Source organism: Vidua macroura, chromosome 4 (genome assembly GCF_024509145.1).
Source record: "Vidua macroura isolate BioBank_ID:100142 chromosome 4, ASM2450914v1, whole genome shotgun sequence".
Classification (NCBI taxonomy): Eukaryota; Metazoa; Chordata; class Aves; order Passeriformes; family Viduidae; genus Vidua; species Vidua macroura.
Window position 1 is genome coordinate 9,173,396 of NC_071574.1, and position 16,017 is coordinate 9,189,412.

At 38.6% G+C, this 16,017-nt stretch overlaps 1 protein-coding gene across 4 annotated transcripts in view; it reads right to left on the reverse strand.

Annotated features, from left to right (window-relative positions):
* The window catches only part of WDFY3 (WD repeat and FYVE domain containing 3), a 150,682-nt gene that overhangs the window by 37,422 nt on the left and 97,243 nt on the right, over nucleotides 1-16,017 (reverse strand). For all 4 annotated transcript variants that reach the window (XM_053975347.1, XM_053975345.1, XM_053975346.1 and 1 more), the window contains 11 exons: nucleotides 13,815-13,996; nucleotides 12,546-12,777; nucleotides 11,767-11,927; nucleotides 10,569-10,680; nucleotides 9,968-10,158; nucleotides 8,389-8,541; nucleotides 6,743-6,816; nucleotides 6,474-6,635; nucleotides 4,943-5,037; nucleotides 3,125-3,245; nucleotides 2,137-2,354 (listed from right to left, as the gene is read on the reverse strand). In XM_053975347.1, coding sequence (XP_053831322.1) covers nucleotides 2,137-2,354; nucleotides 3,125-3,245; nucleotides 4,943-5,037; nucleotides 6,474-6,635; nucleotides 6,743-6,816; nucleotides 8,389-8,541; nucleotides 9,968-10,158; nucleotides 10,569-10,680; nucleotides 11,767-11,927; nucleotides 12,546-12,777; nucleotides 13,815-13,996 — 1,701 coding nt within the window. The remainder of the gene's footprint in view (nucleotides 1-2,136; nucleotides 2,355-3,124; nucleotides 3,246-4,942; nucleotides 5,038-6,473; nucleotides 6,636-6,742; nucleotides 6,817-8,388; nucleotides 8,542-9,967; nucleotides 10,159-10,568; nucleotides 10,681-11,766; nucleotides 11,928-12,545; nucleotides 12,778-13,814; nucleotides 13,997-16,017) is intronic.

Genomic DNA, 16,017 nt, shown 5'->3' on the forward strand with positions numbered 1-16,017 from the left:
TGCTAGAACCACCTTTTGTGACCATGCTTCTACCTATATATTTCAACTCCCTACTTAAAGAAAAAAAATCACAAATAATACACCTGGGTGGCAGAAGCATTTATCTTCAAGCAAGGAAAGAGGCAGGGAGACAGTTCAGTCTCCACATCAGCACTGAGCTATTGGTCTGATACTGCCAGTGGTCAGGTGGTTTTTCTGAGGCTCAAATACAGATACACTTTCCACCAGAAACTGACTTTTTAAACAGAAAACATCTATCAGGAATCAGACTAATGAAATTTATGCTACACAGTTGAAAAAATTCCATCAGTAACCTTCAACAAAAATTCATCATACTGTTTAATGAGAAATCTTGGAGCCAGTATATTATGATTTCTTAAAAAACACAGCATACAAAAATTAGATAAATCTGTCACTATCAGGTTATGAGACTCAAATTTAAAAATATCCTTTTCACCACAGTCTAGCTTGGATTCAATTAAAGTGATAGTATAATAGGAAAAATAGGGAAACTTGAAAAATTGTTTCAAATGTAATTGCAAATCAAAATCTTACTTATAAAGATTTTGTGACTGAGAAAAATGTTTATGCTATTGGATATTTAAAGTACATACTAAATAAAGAACGGGTCTATTCCCTAAAATGCCAATGGTTTTCAAGTTTTTAAATCACAATCAGGCAAGGGAAATGCATGTGCAAAATTGTTTCTTAAAGAGTGCAAAATTGTTTCTTAAATAAAATACAGAACCTTAATCAGAATGAGCCAAACAACAGAAGCTTTTTATTTTAACAATAAAATATTTGCATGTGTTTTACAGCTTCTGAAAAACCATTTTACTTAATCCTCCTATTTCATGGCAATGCAAAGAACCATCCTATGCTCGTAGCTGAATATCCTGAGGGATACAGTGTAGGAAACAGTAAAAAGAGAGTTTTCTTTAAGCAAAAAATAACAAGATACTATATTTGAAATCTATCAAAGATACAAAGCAGAAAGAAGTATTTTTTCATATTTTTGTATTTTCATTTCAGGAAGAGCCCTGGTCCTGAAGGAAGATCACTTCAACTTCAATTGAAGATACTTCTATTACTTCTTATAGTAAACCAATTCAGAAAAACTTTTAGTACAGTAAGAAATCATGTACTGCTGCAACACAGACAGGTGCCTCCTTGAACAGCTATTTACAACAACAAAGTACTATTGATACCACTGCTCTGATCTAAAGGCTACTGAGGCTTATGAAAAACCCTCATTTAATATCAACAGGTTTGCACCAGAGCCTGAATACACATTCATCTGAAAAGCACTATTTTATTTTGACTGGAAAAAAAAGCCAGGGTGGTGGGAAATTGCCACTACACCTCTCTAAAAAAGAACTGACAAATGTTATTTCAAAAATTTGGAGATACATTTCAGACAGCTCAGAGATGCTCAAAATGGGTCCTGTAGCACTAAAGCCTTATACACAATTCTAGGTCACAAGAGGTAACTGAGAGGTCTGATAACCTGGCTAACTGAGGATTTAAGAACCTGGAGAAAAGCCTTTAATAGAAAGTGTGCTTGTGTACACAAGAATGCAGGAAAGGGAAAGGAAAAGGAATGCTGAAATCATATTGTGAGCACAGAAATTTTCAAGACAGCAAAAATTCAAATTGGTAAATCTGATGGACACAGCACTCACTAGTCAAAGCAGCTCAGATATAACGCTGCACAATTAACTATTAAAAGTAAACAAACAAGCAAATTTTACTGAATCTTTATTAGTCTGCATTAAGTGCTGCTCTATGCTTCCTTTGCATGTAGCTCAGCCATGCCTGCCCACGGGACACAGTTAACCTTACCCTGATGGTAAGAGAAAAAAAACAATTAGCTACATATGATGCACCGAAACTGGACTTACAATGACATCTGTGTCATATCAGCTAAGGGCAGCTTTGTAAAACCACCCCCTTTTGCCTAGGAAATCTAAACTCTTGCTTGTAAGAAAAATGAAGTGCAGAAGCATCTGATGGCAGCATAGACAAGAGTAACAGAAAGGCCTCAGCCAGACAGCACCCCCACAATAACCCACAGCTCAACACCCCAGCACAGGTGCTCCCAGCAATCCCTGAGCCCTGAGGGGCTGAGATGCCTACCTAACACAGTACCAATCTTATTGGTCAGGACAGAATCCGTCTGATCCAGCCAGCCTCCGCCACTGAGACCCTCCTTAAACTTAATAAGGATGGACTGATTACTCAACAGGACCACGAGAATTCGCATGGCTGCTGTGACTGTGGTGGAATGAAGATGTTCTTCCATAAACATCATAATCCAATCGAAACCCAGTGTCTTGACCAGCTCTTCACAAGCCCTAAGAGAAGGGAAAAAATAAGTCACATTTTACAGCATTTAATTTCCTTCTAGACAGCAAAAATCAATGTCATCCACTGCAGGGTAAACCTTAGGAGCAAATTTGTAGTTAAGTTTGCTACAAACAAGTAATATCATTTATTAACTCTTTATATGAAACAGGTAATGTGCGTTTGTTTAGAAGAAAGGAAGGACTAAATACAGCTCCTGGGACTAATTCCATTGCATGAGATTTCTCCAATTGCTGCTTTTGATAACAAATATGGAATTCTGAACTGAAATCATCTTGTTGAACAAGAAGTTTTCATATGTCTTCTTAATGAATGGGTATTAAAAAATGAAGGAAGATTGTTTCTTTCTTTGTTTTTATTACGGGAAGAGTTACTTGGGAACATTTGAAAGTGCTTTTTGTAATTTTTGTAATTTTAAGGGTCATTCTAGGGTTGATGATCTTAATGATAACCCCTAATGAAGCTTCTGGATCTCCACCAAATGGGAAGTTGACCATCCCACTTCTTTAAAATCAGAAGTTTTCTCTTTGACAGGTTTTATTTTTCTATAGCCACACATGAAGTTGAGAGAAAACAACAAAATTAATAATGCATCCCATTTCTACTAGCATACCTGAGAGTAATTCAGTAACATCTGCATAAATCATTCAACATTTCCTATAAAACGATGCAATTCAACTAGTGATTTGGAGGGAGGCTATATAATTCTTCCCCTTGAAATAAAATCTTTTCTCTGCCTCAAGGGTTTTTATGTACTTACTGCAAATTAACAGTTGTCTTTTCTTTAGATGTATATAGAAGTTTCAGAAGGATATCTAAAAGCCTGTTCCGCAGTAGAATAAGATTAGCTGAAACAAGTCCTCCAAAATCATCCTCTGTTCCTAAATATTGAATAAAACCAAACAAAAAAAGAGGCAAAATTAGGATTTTGGAACTTGGGCATTTCAAAGGCTATTCATAAATTCCATACATAAGCAAATACAAACTGACTCCACACTCAGGCTCCAAGGAAGCTGTGCTAAAGTGCAAGCAGCCTGTAATACAGGGCTGAGAAATGTCTGGTGCCTCCTTATCACTGTCCCACAGACTTCAGGAGCTTGAAGAACAGGTAAAAGAGAATCATAGCTTCTCAGAGAGTAATCTGAACTGAGGTGGTCACTATCTGTCACCCTGCCTTCCCATCCCTCCCTTCTCTCAAAAGTGCAAAACGTGGTAATTAAATAAACATTTTGCATTTTGAAAGCGGAGTGGTTGCAGGGAGATGTGGAAGTCATAAGGAATTTACCCTGATACTTCCCAAATCCCTCCAAGTCTAAGAAATAGAGAGAAAAATTAGTCTCCTTTTCTTTCAACACATCCCCAAGCTCATCATCAGTTGAAAAATACATTTACTGCAACGAAGGCAATCCATGCAGCTCAGGACTAACTTTACAACTATTTTGCAAATCCCTCTTCCTGTAGCTTATATTGGTCTGTCAAAGGAGGACCCTGCTTTTATGTTATTAAAAAAAAAAAAAAGGCAGCACAGCTTGAGGCATTATATGCAAAAATGAAGACAGACAGATAAATGGAAAATTTCTGGACCAAGGTTTTGTGCACAAGATACAGACACAAAGGATCTCCTGTGGCATAAATCCTACAGAAGTGGTGAACTCCAGTAGCCTAAAAATCTCATGCCTTTTGCCTCAAAAGCTTCTCTTTTCATTTCTGCCACACCCTGAATTTCTCCCCAAGGTTCTTCAGTCCCCTATGTAGGCAAAAAACAGCTCACGCTGCTGTTAGCATGGGTGGGAACACCAATCTGGATCTCTCTCCAATACCCAATACCCTCTTTTTCAATAAAAAGCTCAGATTTAATAATCTTTGAGACCACAAAACCAAAAGTATTCAAAAGGAACAGGTGAGGCACAGGAAGATAATGATGATGAATCCCACCAGACCAATATAACTAACTGTAAAAGAAGAAACATCTCTCTCACTTGTCCCTCTGCACCAGTATATTCCCAAGAGATGTATAAACAGAGCTTCTTTAGATAATCCTTCTATTTATTTAGCTGACATCCACTGTGGGACTAAAACATTTCTGTTCAGGGAGACTGCTTGAAAATGCAATTGCACAAGGTAAATAAGAGTAAAAGTGGTCTCAAAACAGTTCAGCGTAAGAATTATTGAAGGATGGTAACATTTCTTTTTTTGCCTAAAAAAAAGTTACTAGTCTGTCTTAGCTAATTCTTTCACTTCTTTCACACCTGGAGGGCTGATGAACCTAGCAACCAGTTGTTTGGGTTTTTTTTTCCTCTTTTTCCCATCAAAGAAGCAGAGGTGCACAGCTGATTGGAAGGAGCAAGTGGAGGAAAGAGAACAAAACCATACAGTGCTAAATGAAGGAAACAATAAAAGTTTCCAAGTGCTCTGCTTTGCACTCAATACTGAAAACTAAAGCCCCACTAACTGGCAGCCAGGTTATAACAATATTGCAACATTGTTAATGACACTATTTCTACATTTTTTTGTATTCAAGCACAGAAGAGACCACAATGTATTTTATTCACTGCTTCTAAGTACTGTCAACACTTACCACTATCAAGCTTTTCTTCATTGTTTATTTCCATGACCACAAACTTCTCACAGACTGCAAATGTAGGTAAAGTGGAAGAGATGAACTGTCCAAACCTTGATGTATACAGAAAAAACATCACTCATTGATATGACATGTCAACGCACTCTCACCTATCAATAATTCACCTTAAATATAAAACCATGACACCAGTGAAAGGGAGATACCCAAAAATGTCAGCTTTCTCACATCTGAAGATTGTTGAAAATGGTCTTCATTTAAAGTTACTAGCCAAAACACAAATTAATTTCTAGTAATTAATAGAATACTTGCAGACAAGTCTGCAGGTAAGGGACCCTGAAAATGAAAGTATTCAGGAAACAGAACTGGGAGGTACCGTTGAGTCCTAGTAAAAGGAATACCTCAAGTTAAAGGAGAACAAAACATTATTCTCAACCCCTTACAGCTGAACAATTATTACATCAAAACAGTGGTTACTCAACTCTGGAAGAACATTTATGCCTATAGCTTGAGGTTATGTAACACAGGGTAATGGTTTTCCATGATAAGACACTGATGTACCACTCCAAGAAAGGAAATGCAATATATTCCTCTTTCCTCTGCAACTAACCTGAAATGGCCCCTCGGTAGCCCAACTTTTCCCAAGTTATGCAACATTTTTCATTCTTTATTTCCAGGAAGGAGAACACTGAACACTGGTTTACAATCTATTCTAATAATAATTAGAATAATCTAATAATAAAATAATAATTAGAATAATCTAATCATAAAATCAATAGTTTTATTCTTGAATCTTTTTTTTTTGTCCTGTATAATTAAAACAAGGACAGGTAAGATGCTCAGGTTGAGACTTCTGATACCTTTAATTGTACTTAAAAGTAAGGAGCTGCAAACATGATCATGCATATGCAAAGAGCTCCTAAACCCCACAATATTTTATCCATTTCCATTATAATGAAATAAGAGATGAAAAAACTCAAGTTAGCAAGGAGTTAAACTGTTCTTAAAGCATTTAAAACACTCCTGTACATATGAATTGCAGTAAATAGTGCAATTTTCATCAGTCAGAATCAGTAGTACTATATCTGACAGCCTTAAATACCTTTTTATACAGTGATGATTAAGAAAAAAAATCTGGAACTAAACCTTGCATTCAAGATAGTAATCAAAACTGCATTTAAACCAGAAATATCTTTTTAGCCTGTGTCAAGTAATACTCAGTGGCATTCAGGAGGAATGCTTAGTGCTTTACATGATTAAAAGGGGCTGCTCAGCACCTGTACTTTTCACCAGCAGAACATTAAACCAGTTTGACCATTCAACCGTGCTTGGTCAGTACAAATTGAAAATCACATGCAAATCAAGGTTTCAACATATTGCTAATGTCTAGTTCAATCTGGTTCATAGGGGGGAAAAAAAAAATCAGTCCATGAGCATTCCATGTCACACACTCCTCAGCAGTATGACCATGAAGTACTTTTGACCAAGGTAACACAACCAAGAAAGACAAAATTATCCAGGTGTGGGCTACCTGAGTAGGTCATAGCTGCTGGGGAAGCCCTGAAGTAGAAAGCTCAGCACATTGCTAATCGCAGCAATAGTGGGCTGAGACAGGGACATGTCTCGAAGAGTCAACAGCAGTCTTGGGATGAGCTGGAATTCCCTCATTAACTTGGCATTCTTTGCTGCTTCACTGGAAGAAGAAAATAAATGAGATGGCCATTTAGAATTGGAGTATCCTCTAAGTATCACCTAATCCTGTAAATCCCATTACTAGGCTTGAATCAGTTCAGCTCGTACCTTGACTCGGTGAGGAGTTCAATGAAGTGCTCAAATAATGACAGATGAAGCTCATAGGGTGCATGAAGCCAGACCTGAAATAAGAAAAATCAGTATTTTTTGTACACAAATCAACTTGCAGGTTAAAAACAAGCATTAATAAATCAAAGGTTATGAAGATACTAAAATCATTCATATATATGACTGTTTACCTGGGCATGAAGAACCACACATTGGCTCCAAAAATATTCTCTGTAAGAGTACCGTGCTGAAAACTTATAAAGAGATCTAGACAAAAGGTCACACACCCTTGTCTTTTTGCACAAACCTTAAACAGTGTAATGACTCCAAAGGAGCTATTGGGTTTGCAAGGCTGCGTTAAATTAATTTTGTTTAGGTGAAGGTTTATGTCTTCATAAAATTAACTTACTACCTTCCACCAAGATTAAACTCAAGGTCTTCCCTGCTTTTATTTTTTACCTAGCATCACCTGCACTTAAATTATTTAGATTCTCTACTAAAACCCCCAAAATATCAATTGTTCAATCAATAGAAGTAACAGAAGACAAGAAAGCCAGAAAGCTCACAGTTACAGCTGCAAATCTTAAAACTGATTTGCTATTGAACAAAGCATAATTAATACTTGTGTTCTGGTGTATAAAACTGGCTTAAATGAAAAGCATTCTAGTTTTTGCTTTTCTTCTAATCTTATAATTTAAAATGATGAGAACAAATCTTTTAATTTCCCTGTTCTGCGTGAGTAAGAACATCTAATTTATCCAAATTAAGTGAAATCTTCGGGTCACTGATTTCTGAATAAAGTAAGTAATTAAAACAACCATCAAAAAACTGAAAAAACAATAGCCAAAATCTCAGACTTTCTTCCTAAATAAGGTTTCCAGGAGTTCTTTGAAATACTCAAATAGACATCTAAAAGAAGGAAGTGGTTAAGTCTGTTAAGTCATTTGTGCAAAACTGACTTGCAATATTAAGTCAGCAACTTATAGCTGGCTTAGCAGTGGTAGCAGGGTTTTTACTTACTTACTTTAATGTATGTGAGTCAGAATTCTTTTAGTCAGTCTATGTAAGGTACAGATAATGCCAAAGGAGCACACACCAAAGGGTAAGTTCTGGGAATCTTTTATCAGTCTCTACTGCATTAGCATTTCCCTCTGAAATTTGCTACTTTCCTTACTTGAACACAACATTTAAGTATTTCATAGGTCATGCAAACAAAATTTTGACTCCCTTACTAATAACCTTGCAGGAAATGTATGATAAAGCGATTCCCATGTGCTGTGTTGAATGTTTACCTCCTACTTGTGTTTTCAGGGCACTTTTCATGCCTTGATAAATGTACTGCAGTAGAACACACAGGTGAAAAGAAATTGAGGAACAAAAAACTACAGAATGTTGTCTTCTAAAACAACAAAAAGTAGAAACACTGGTGGCACCCATCCATTGTTTGTGCAGTGATTCAAGCCATTTCAGTGGGAAAAGTTACCAATAATCTTGCTGCTCAGCTGCTTTACTGTACTATATAAGAAACAGGACATTCTCAGGATAACAGCCTAATTTGCTACTGTTGAATATTTAACATACACTATCAGCATCTGACTTAATCACTATCCAGCATAATAATCACTCTTCTGTGCAGCTCTACATACTTCAAAATCACAGAGCAGGTCCTGGAAGGCAGCAGAATTTGGGATAATGGATGTCTCGTGGCCGCTGTCAACAGTTCCCACCAAGGAAAAGGTCAGGTGGAGTATGTGGCTGTTCAGAAGGGACCGTTTCTTCTTTAACAGCATTGCCAGCAGCTTGAACAAGTAAACAGAAAAGGAATTAGTCCTGTGCGCACACAGCAATGTTGCCTAAGCATGCAGGAAAACAGATGAAATGCCCGTGCCCATTTTGAGAAGGCCTTAAAGTATGTCTGCTGGTTAATACTCTGGATGAAAGAGTTTGAAAGTGGCAGTACAGTTCATTACAAAAGCGGCATATCCAGGACGCTCTCCAGCTCATAAACATCTGTTTACACCACAGACAGGATCTAGGCCCTGAGGATTAGGGACACACACACCACTCTCAGCTCTTTGGCAGTCAGTTTAAGACAGCAGATCCTCAAGCAGTTGGGATCCTAGACATGGCAGACAAATGGAGCAGGCCTAGAGCACTGCATGCCCAAATGAAAGGTGCTCTGGCACTGAAAAGAAGTAACATAAATATGAATAAGCATCTTTTTTTCTTGCTACGCTTTGTTCCCCTAGGCATGACTGCAGTCCCCGCTTCTGCTCTAACTTATAATCTGGGTTGGGAAAGAACCATTTGCCAGATTTAACGTTATAGTCTCTTTTCTTCTGAAGCAAACTTGTTTAAACACTCAACATCCTGGCCTGTGCAGCTTTACCATCCTCAGTGAAACACTAAAGAAATACAGATTTCTGGGAATCTCCCTCAAACCACATTATATTTACTGATGTCAGTACAAGTGGAATGTAAGGTCATTTGTGATGATCCACTGACTACTCATGGTACAAGAAGGACACTGTCTGGACTTGTTTGGTCACAGTAAGCCAAGGTCTGCACCAGGCTCCTTGGAATGATATGTTTGATGTAACTGCACCAGGCATTAGCATTTCAAGGTTTGTAAATACACAGCCCAAACCACAGAACTTTCCATTTCAGTAAAGCAGCCTCCATGAGAAACATAAAATGCATTGCTCATGTGAAGACGTTTTCAAATCAGTCAACCATCCTTCTGCTTAAGTGATTGTCTTCTCCCCATCCCAGTGGAGAATTAATGTCTTCAGCTTGAAAGGAAACAGCATCACTAACTACAAAATCCATGCAGTCTCCTTAAAAGGATGCTTCTAGGAGTTCACTTGTTTGGGTTTTTTTATGTGTCCTTAACCTTTCTCTTGGCACATCAGAGACACAAGCTCCTAGGCTTGCAGGGGTGGGTTCAAAATCATAAGAAAAGAGTTTTTTTGTGCTCTTCCATGGTGGTACTGAAGGCTCAGTTTCAGCAATGCAGCTAAACATGCACAAGGGTTTAGCAAAAAACTTTTCACCCTCTCCTTTAAAACATTGTAAACAATTAATATATGTTAATTAACCAAGAGCTCAAGAAACTTTTAAAGAGAAATTCAGGTTACAACACAAGACATTTCCATGGGAACTGTGATGACAACAGTGAAATTCAATTCAATCAGCCTAGTCTGTTTTAAGACATTTCTTACATACCTGATAACCTTTGATTCTTTCCATCTCTTTGCTGGCCAGTGGATTGCTCTTTACTACACAGACCAAGGCTTTCACAGCTGCATACAACCCTTCCACATCTGATGCCATGGCTACAAGTCCCAAAATAGCAGCAGCCCCACCAATGTACTGTAGTGTAGTGGCAACAGGTTTGGGGACAAATGTTCTTACTCCTGAACACAGACAGGGAAAATGAATTAAAATATTATCAAATTGAATTTTTGCAAGAAATAATTGTGAAAATGTGAAAGCAATTTTCATTTTAGCAGTACTTGAATTATAAAAAGAATGTTACTAGAAGAATTATGACACCTCAGAACAGGAAGTGAAGGAAATATAGAACAATAGTTTATGACCAAAGGTAAACCAATCGAATATATTTTCATAATAATGAATCAAACTGAAACAAGCAACTCATGTGAGCAAAAAAGATAATAGTATATCCATAAAATATAAAAATGTTCAATAAATACAATGCACCATTAACATTCATCAATCACGTGATTTATTTTCTAGACATAAGTTCTTACTGACAAGTAATTAATAACTTCAAAGCATAATAATTCTTAAGTACTCAACTCACCCAAATACCCTATCAAAGCTGCACCAAGGGAGCGTGCTGGTCCATTCAAATGCCCTGCTGAGTTATGTAGCAGCTTCACAGGTGTGGCATTTTCATGAGAAGAAATTGCCAGCTGAAGAAAACAAGAAAAAAACAGCAGGGGTTGAAGGGAAGAGGCTATTTTTATGCAAGCCTAAAATTCATAACTTACGAATTTTCTTACTGTGATCACGAGTAACATACAACAAACCCAGATTAAGCCTTTCCTCTCAGGAGAGATGCTCCATCCCTCTAATCACCTTGGTGGTCTTCCCTGGACTTACTCCAACAGGTCCATGTCTTTCTTGTGCTGGGGACCCCAGAGCTGGATGCAGCCCAGGACATGTTTGGCTTTCTGGGCTGTGAATGCTCATGGCTGGGTCATGTGCAGCTTCCCTTCCACCAGCACATCCAAGTTCTTCTCAGCAGAACTGCCCTAAATCTGCTCATCCCCAGCCTGGATTGATACCCTGACTCAGGTGGAGCACCTTGTACTTAGTGCTGTTAAACCTCATGAGCTTCCAACTGGCTCACTTCTCTGGGCCCACCTAGCCCTGGAACTCATCTAGATCCCACTGGATGGAATCCTGGCCTTGAAGTGTGTCAACAGCACCACTCAGCTTAGTTTATCAGTGAATGTACTGACGGTGCACTTGATCCCTCTCTGTTATTAATGAAGGTATTAATTAATGCTGGTCCCCACACAGACTCCTGAGGGACAGCACTTGTCACCAGTTTCCATTGGGACACTGAGCCATTGACCACTACCCAGTGGATGCAACTGTCCAACCACTTTCTCATACATCTTAACACCCATTGAATCTTTCTTTCTCCAATTTAGAGAGAAAGATGTTGTGGGGGACTACGTCAAAGGCTTTACAGCAGTGTAGATAAATGACATCTGTAACCCTTCCCTTGTCCACTGATGCAGTCACCCCATCATAGAAGGCCCCAAGATTGGCCATCTAGTGCCTAGAGAAGCTGTGAGTTCTCAGTTCCTGGAAGCATTCAAGGTCAGGCTGGAGTGCACTTTGAGCAACCTGACACAGTGAAAGGTGTCCTTGCCCACAGGAGGGGGATTGGACTAGATTGTTCCTGGCTGCATTGAGCAAATTGTCTTGAGCTAAGTTAAAAGAAAGGAAAAAGTCATACACACTAGCTGACTGATTTCCCAACATACCTGTTTGGCAATAGCTTTACTATCCAACTTGTTGTAAACTTTCCTTATTTTTGCCACTGTAAATGAAGAAACTGACAGTGCATAGAGACCAAAGGAGACCTTCTCTTCTGGTACCAAAGATACTGGCGATGGATTGATTCCTTCCGACTTTGAATCTTTACCTTAAAGACAAAATAGAAGTTCCCTTCATTAGTGGCATTGTTTTTCTTTTAATTTGAACAGTAAAACCTTAAGAACTTATACTGCAGAATAGGTATAAAAAAAGATTTAGCAAACAGCTGAGATGTGATATTGTCCAGCCTAAAGGCTGTAAACTTCCCGTCCCTTCTGAAGAAAAAGCAATCAAAAGCCAGAGAAACATTTGGTAAATCTGCATCTTTGCCTGTGACAACTGGTTTTTTACTACAGTTTGATAGGAAAGCAGCCTTGGAATGGTATGAGAGATGCAAGATTCAAAGAGAATACATAACCGTATCTTTAAAATTTTGTATCTTTTCTGATTTCACTTTCTAGAAATAAATATCACATACAGTATGAATAATGACTTTTCCAACTGGTTTAAAACCAAAGTGAGGAATACAAGCACTTCTACTATATCTCAGCACAAGAATTTGGATTCCTATCATCCTCTTCAACAGCAGCTACTAATCTTCCTCCTGTGAAGAGCAACCTTTTCCTCCCTGCTCCTGGCACACTCTCTCACCTGTTCTGCCAGTATGCACACCAAGATTTCAGCACAGCCAGCCCAAGTTACCAAGTGCCACCTGACCTGTACTTACATGGAACATAAACTGCTTGGAAGCTCCCAACGTAATTTGGTCCCAGCTCGTAAATGGTGCTGACCCCTGGGGCAGGCAGCACTTCCTCCAGGAAGTGCGTGGGGCCCAGGCGCCACACCAGGGAGGAGAGCTGGCGCTGTGCGGGTGGCGTGCCGATGTAGGCGTACACTGTGCTGACCACGGGGGGGTTGGCAGAGCCAGAGCCACTGGGGCTGCTATGGATGTAGTGAAGCTGTGAGGGAGCAAAACACAGGTAAGTTAGTGAGGGAGCAAGGGCACCGTGACAAGATCAGGAATTTTGTCCAAAAATGGTTTTGCAAGCCAGAAGAGGTATCAAGTGATTGCTATGTAATGCAGGGTATTCTGACATTGTACTGAACTAGACAGTGAAGAACTTTAAACAGAAAGGAAATGTGAAGACCAGAAGTGGCTATCAAAAGATGAGGGTGTGTATGGAAACACAGGAGGAGAACATGAGAATTCTGCCTAAAGAAGTTGTATTTTGATTCTAAAGACATGGTGCTCAAAGTAGTGTTGTTTCTTCTTCCCCAGACTTTGGAAATTACACCATTTCAAGCTAAAGTGAAAATGTGATGAATTGAATTCAGCAAGACTTTTCAAACAATTAAACAAATACACGAGTAAGATACAGGCCAAAATATAAAGACAATAACAACCTCACAGGCTTTTTTCTATTTACATTTTAAAAATTCTGTTAGTATTTATTAAATGTAGTCATGCATAGCCAGAGAGATAGCTACATAGACACTCAAATATTACAGCTGTCAGCATAACAACTTACTGTAGTCCCCCTCTTGCAAAAGGAATACTGGGAGGTAAACTTTGAAAGTCAACATGTTGTTTTACCTACAGCAGTACAGTAACATTAGCTAGTTTAAACCCCACACCAGGTTATGCTCTATACCTTAAAGCCCACACCTGCCAGTTGTCAAATTATGTTTGGATATCTGTTACAGCTTGGGAATATTTTGTGCTCAGTGGACAGGTCCACAGTGCTCTTCACTGCTCTCTGCAGTTTCTTCCACCTAACAATGAGGCATTGACCTTTGCAAATAAATGTGGAGTTTGCTTGTTGTTTTTTGTTTTGTTGCTTGGGTTGGGGTTTTTTTCTATTCTGTTCAGGGTGATCACCTTTTTGACAGGGTGATGGTGATTAATTTTGTTCTTTTTTCTTGTAAGGTTTTTTTATTGCACAGAGAAAAAAATCACTCCAATCAGTAAAAATGATAGCTGAAAGATTTATTTTACCTTAACAGTGTTAACAAGCTGTCCATCGAGGTAGAGTGCAGCTGTGCTGTTCTTCAGCATGCCTTTACTCATGACCAGGACTAGGTGATGCCACTGGCCTTCCACAATGAGGTCACCGCAGCGGAAACGGGCACAACAGGGAAGAATTTCATAAAATGATGATTCCTCACTGAAGTCATCAACTAAAGGAAAAGCACCAGTTAGTCGGCACCAGCAGAAATGTTACAAGAGCTTAAAAATCTCAGGATATATTCAGACTTTTGACAATTGTATTTTACTTCTCACCTTCTCCCCTCCCTTCGAAATTTTAGCTGGAATTAATAGTTAGCTCAAGTTTTTACTTTCTCATGCTGCCATGCAAGTCACAGAAATATTTTTTGTTGTTTTCTTAAATAAGTTTCTACAACAGCATTCACCAAGAACCAATAGATGTGTCCCCAAACCCACAGAGCTATTTTTCACCTTTCTCACACTGTGGAGAGGATGATACTCATACTCCCAGACTTTTTATTCCCACTTTTGCATCACAGAAATGACCCCTACTCTACTTAAAAGCTGTCCCAACAGAAAGAAAAAAAGAAAAAAAAATTCCCCAAAACCCAGGGAATGTTTCAACCATGAACTTTTCAGATCCATCTTCCTTCTTTCATACTGAAGGAAAAGAAACCATTAATCCTCTTACTACAAAAGCTGCCTGCACAGGGAGAACACTCATTTCTTTAGAAACAGCACAAGGAAAATGTTAAAAGCAGAGTATTTCGAAGTAACGTTCAGATACAAAAATAATCTCAAATTCTTTTTCTTAGCCAAACATCTCTGAGCACAATTCTTGCTCTCATTAAGGGTCCTTAAATCACCCCATTTATTCTTACAAGAGACTGTCAGCACTTCCAATCCCTGTGCTGTGCACAACAATTCCAGTCTCAGTTATCCAGGTCCCCACCTGCTCAGCACTCAACTGTACACCACCAACTATGACTTAAGACACAACAGGGTAGCACTTGAGTGAAGCAAAGTGTCCTGGTTGAAGTAAAAAACAGTCCTTATAACCAGAAACCTTCAGATCTTCTCTGACAAAGTGTTTTCAAATCCGATCTCTTTCAGGGAGTTTGATTATAGATATTCACTAAACTAAAAACATATGAATAGCTTCAGTGCAGGCTAAAGTAATTAGTGTGAAGATAAACTTGCTTCATTCTCTAAGAATTTGGTCCTCTGAGAAAGAAAGCACTCTCAGTATCTTTGCAATTTAGGGGGTTTAATTCCTACTTTACACTCTATGTTTTCAGCTCTCAAGTTTCAGGTTTTGAACCTGACTTCTACCAAGAGACACTGCTGCAGTTAATGTCTGCTTACAGATTATTCCTTATTTTCATGCTAACAGTCCGCTTAGTTGTTTGTGGGAGGTTTTTATAATAACAACAGTTGTATAAATTCTTTTTTTAGTCCTGCCTACTCAAAAGTAAAGAACAGAAGCCGGAATAGGTTTCTGACAACCATTTGGGCAGGTCTGGTGAAGAGCTAAGCCTGAAACACACACAGAAGGCTGGCCTGCTCCTCTCAGTTCCTCCACAGACTCACTGTGTAACAGCTTGTCAAAACCAACCACTCTTGGAGGCTCTGATGGAGGACAAGGCTGGAGACAGGAGACAGCTCATCCTCAAGTCCCTGAGTGCACTGATAGCTCTCTCTAGCAAATTTACTGGTATCACCAGCTTCACTTAGATCTTCACTACACCTCCTGTAACTCCTCCTTTGGTCACAGATACTGAATGGAGATACAAACTGTTTCTGAAAACTGACCACAGCATTAAAACATGAAGTGAATTATTGCTTGCCTTCAAAAAACCCTCCAGTACTGGGACTATCCAGACTGAAAAAGCCTTCAACCTATTAGTTTACTATTTATTTCCAAACTTCTTCAAAGCAAAGACAGTTAAAATTTGCACCTCAAGACTTAAAGAGATGATGTCTAAAATAAATGACACAAGATACATCAAAGGCAAAACCTTTCAAAATCAATGATGTAATCCCTCCCCTGAATACGTATTACCTGGGGTTTTGGCAAAAATTTTTCTTTTATATACAGACATCGAATCTTCTTTGGAAATCTTAAAAGCTCCATAAATTCATGTTTACATTTTGCATTTTTCCACTGTCAAAAAATCAGGAACTGGTGAAGCAGGAACAAAAGTTCCATCAC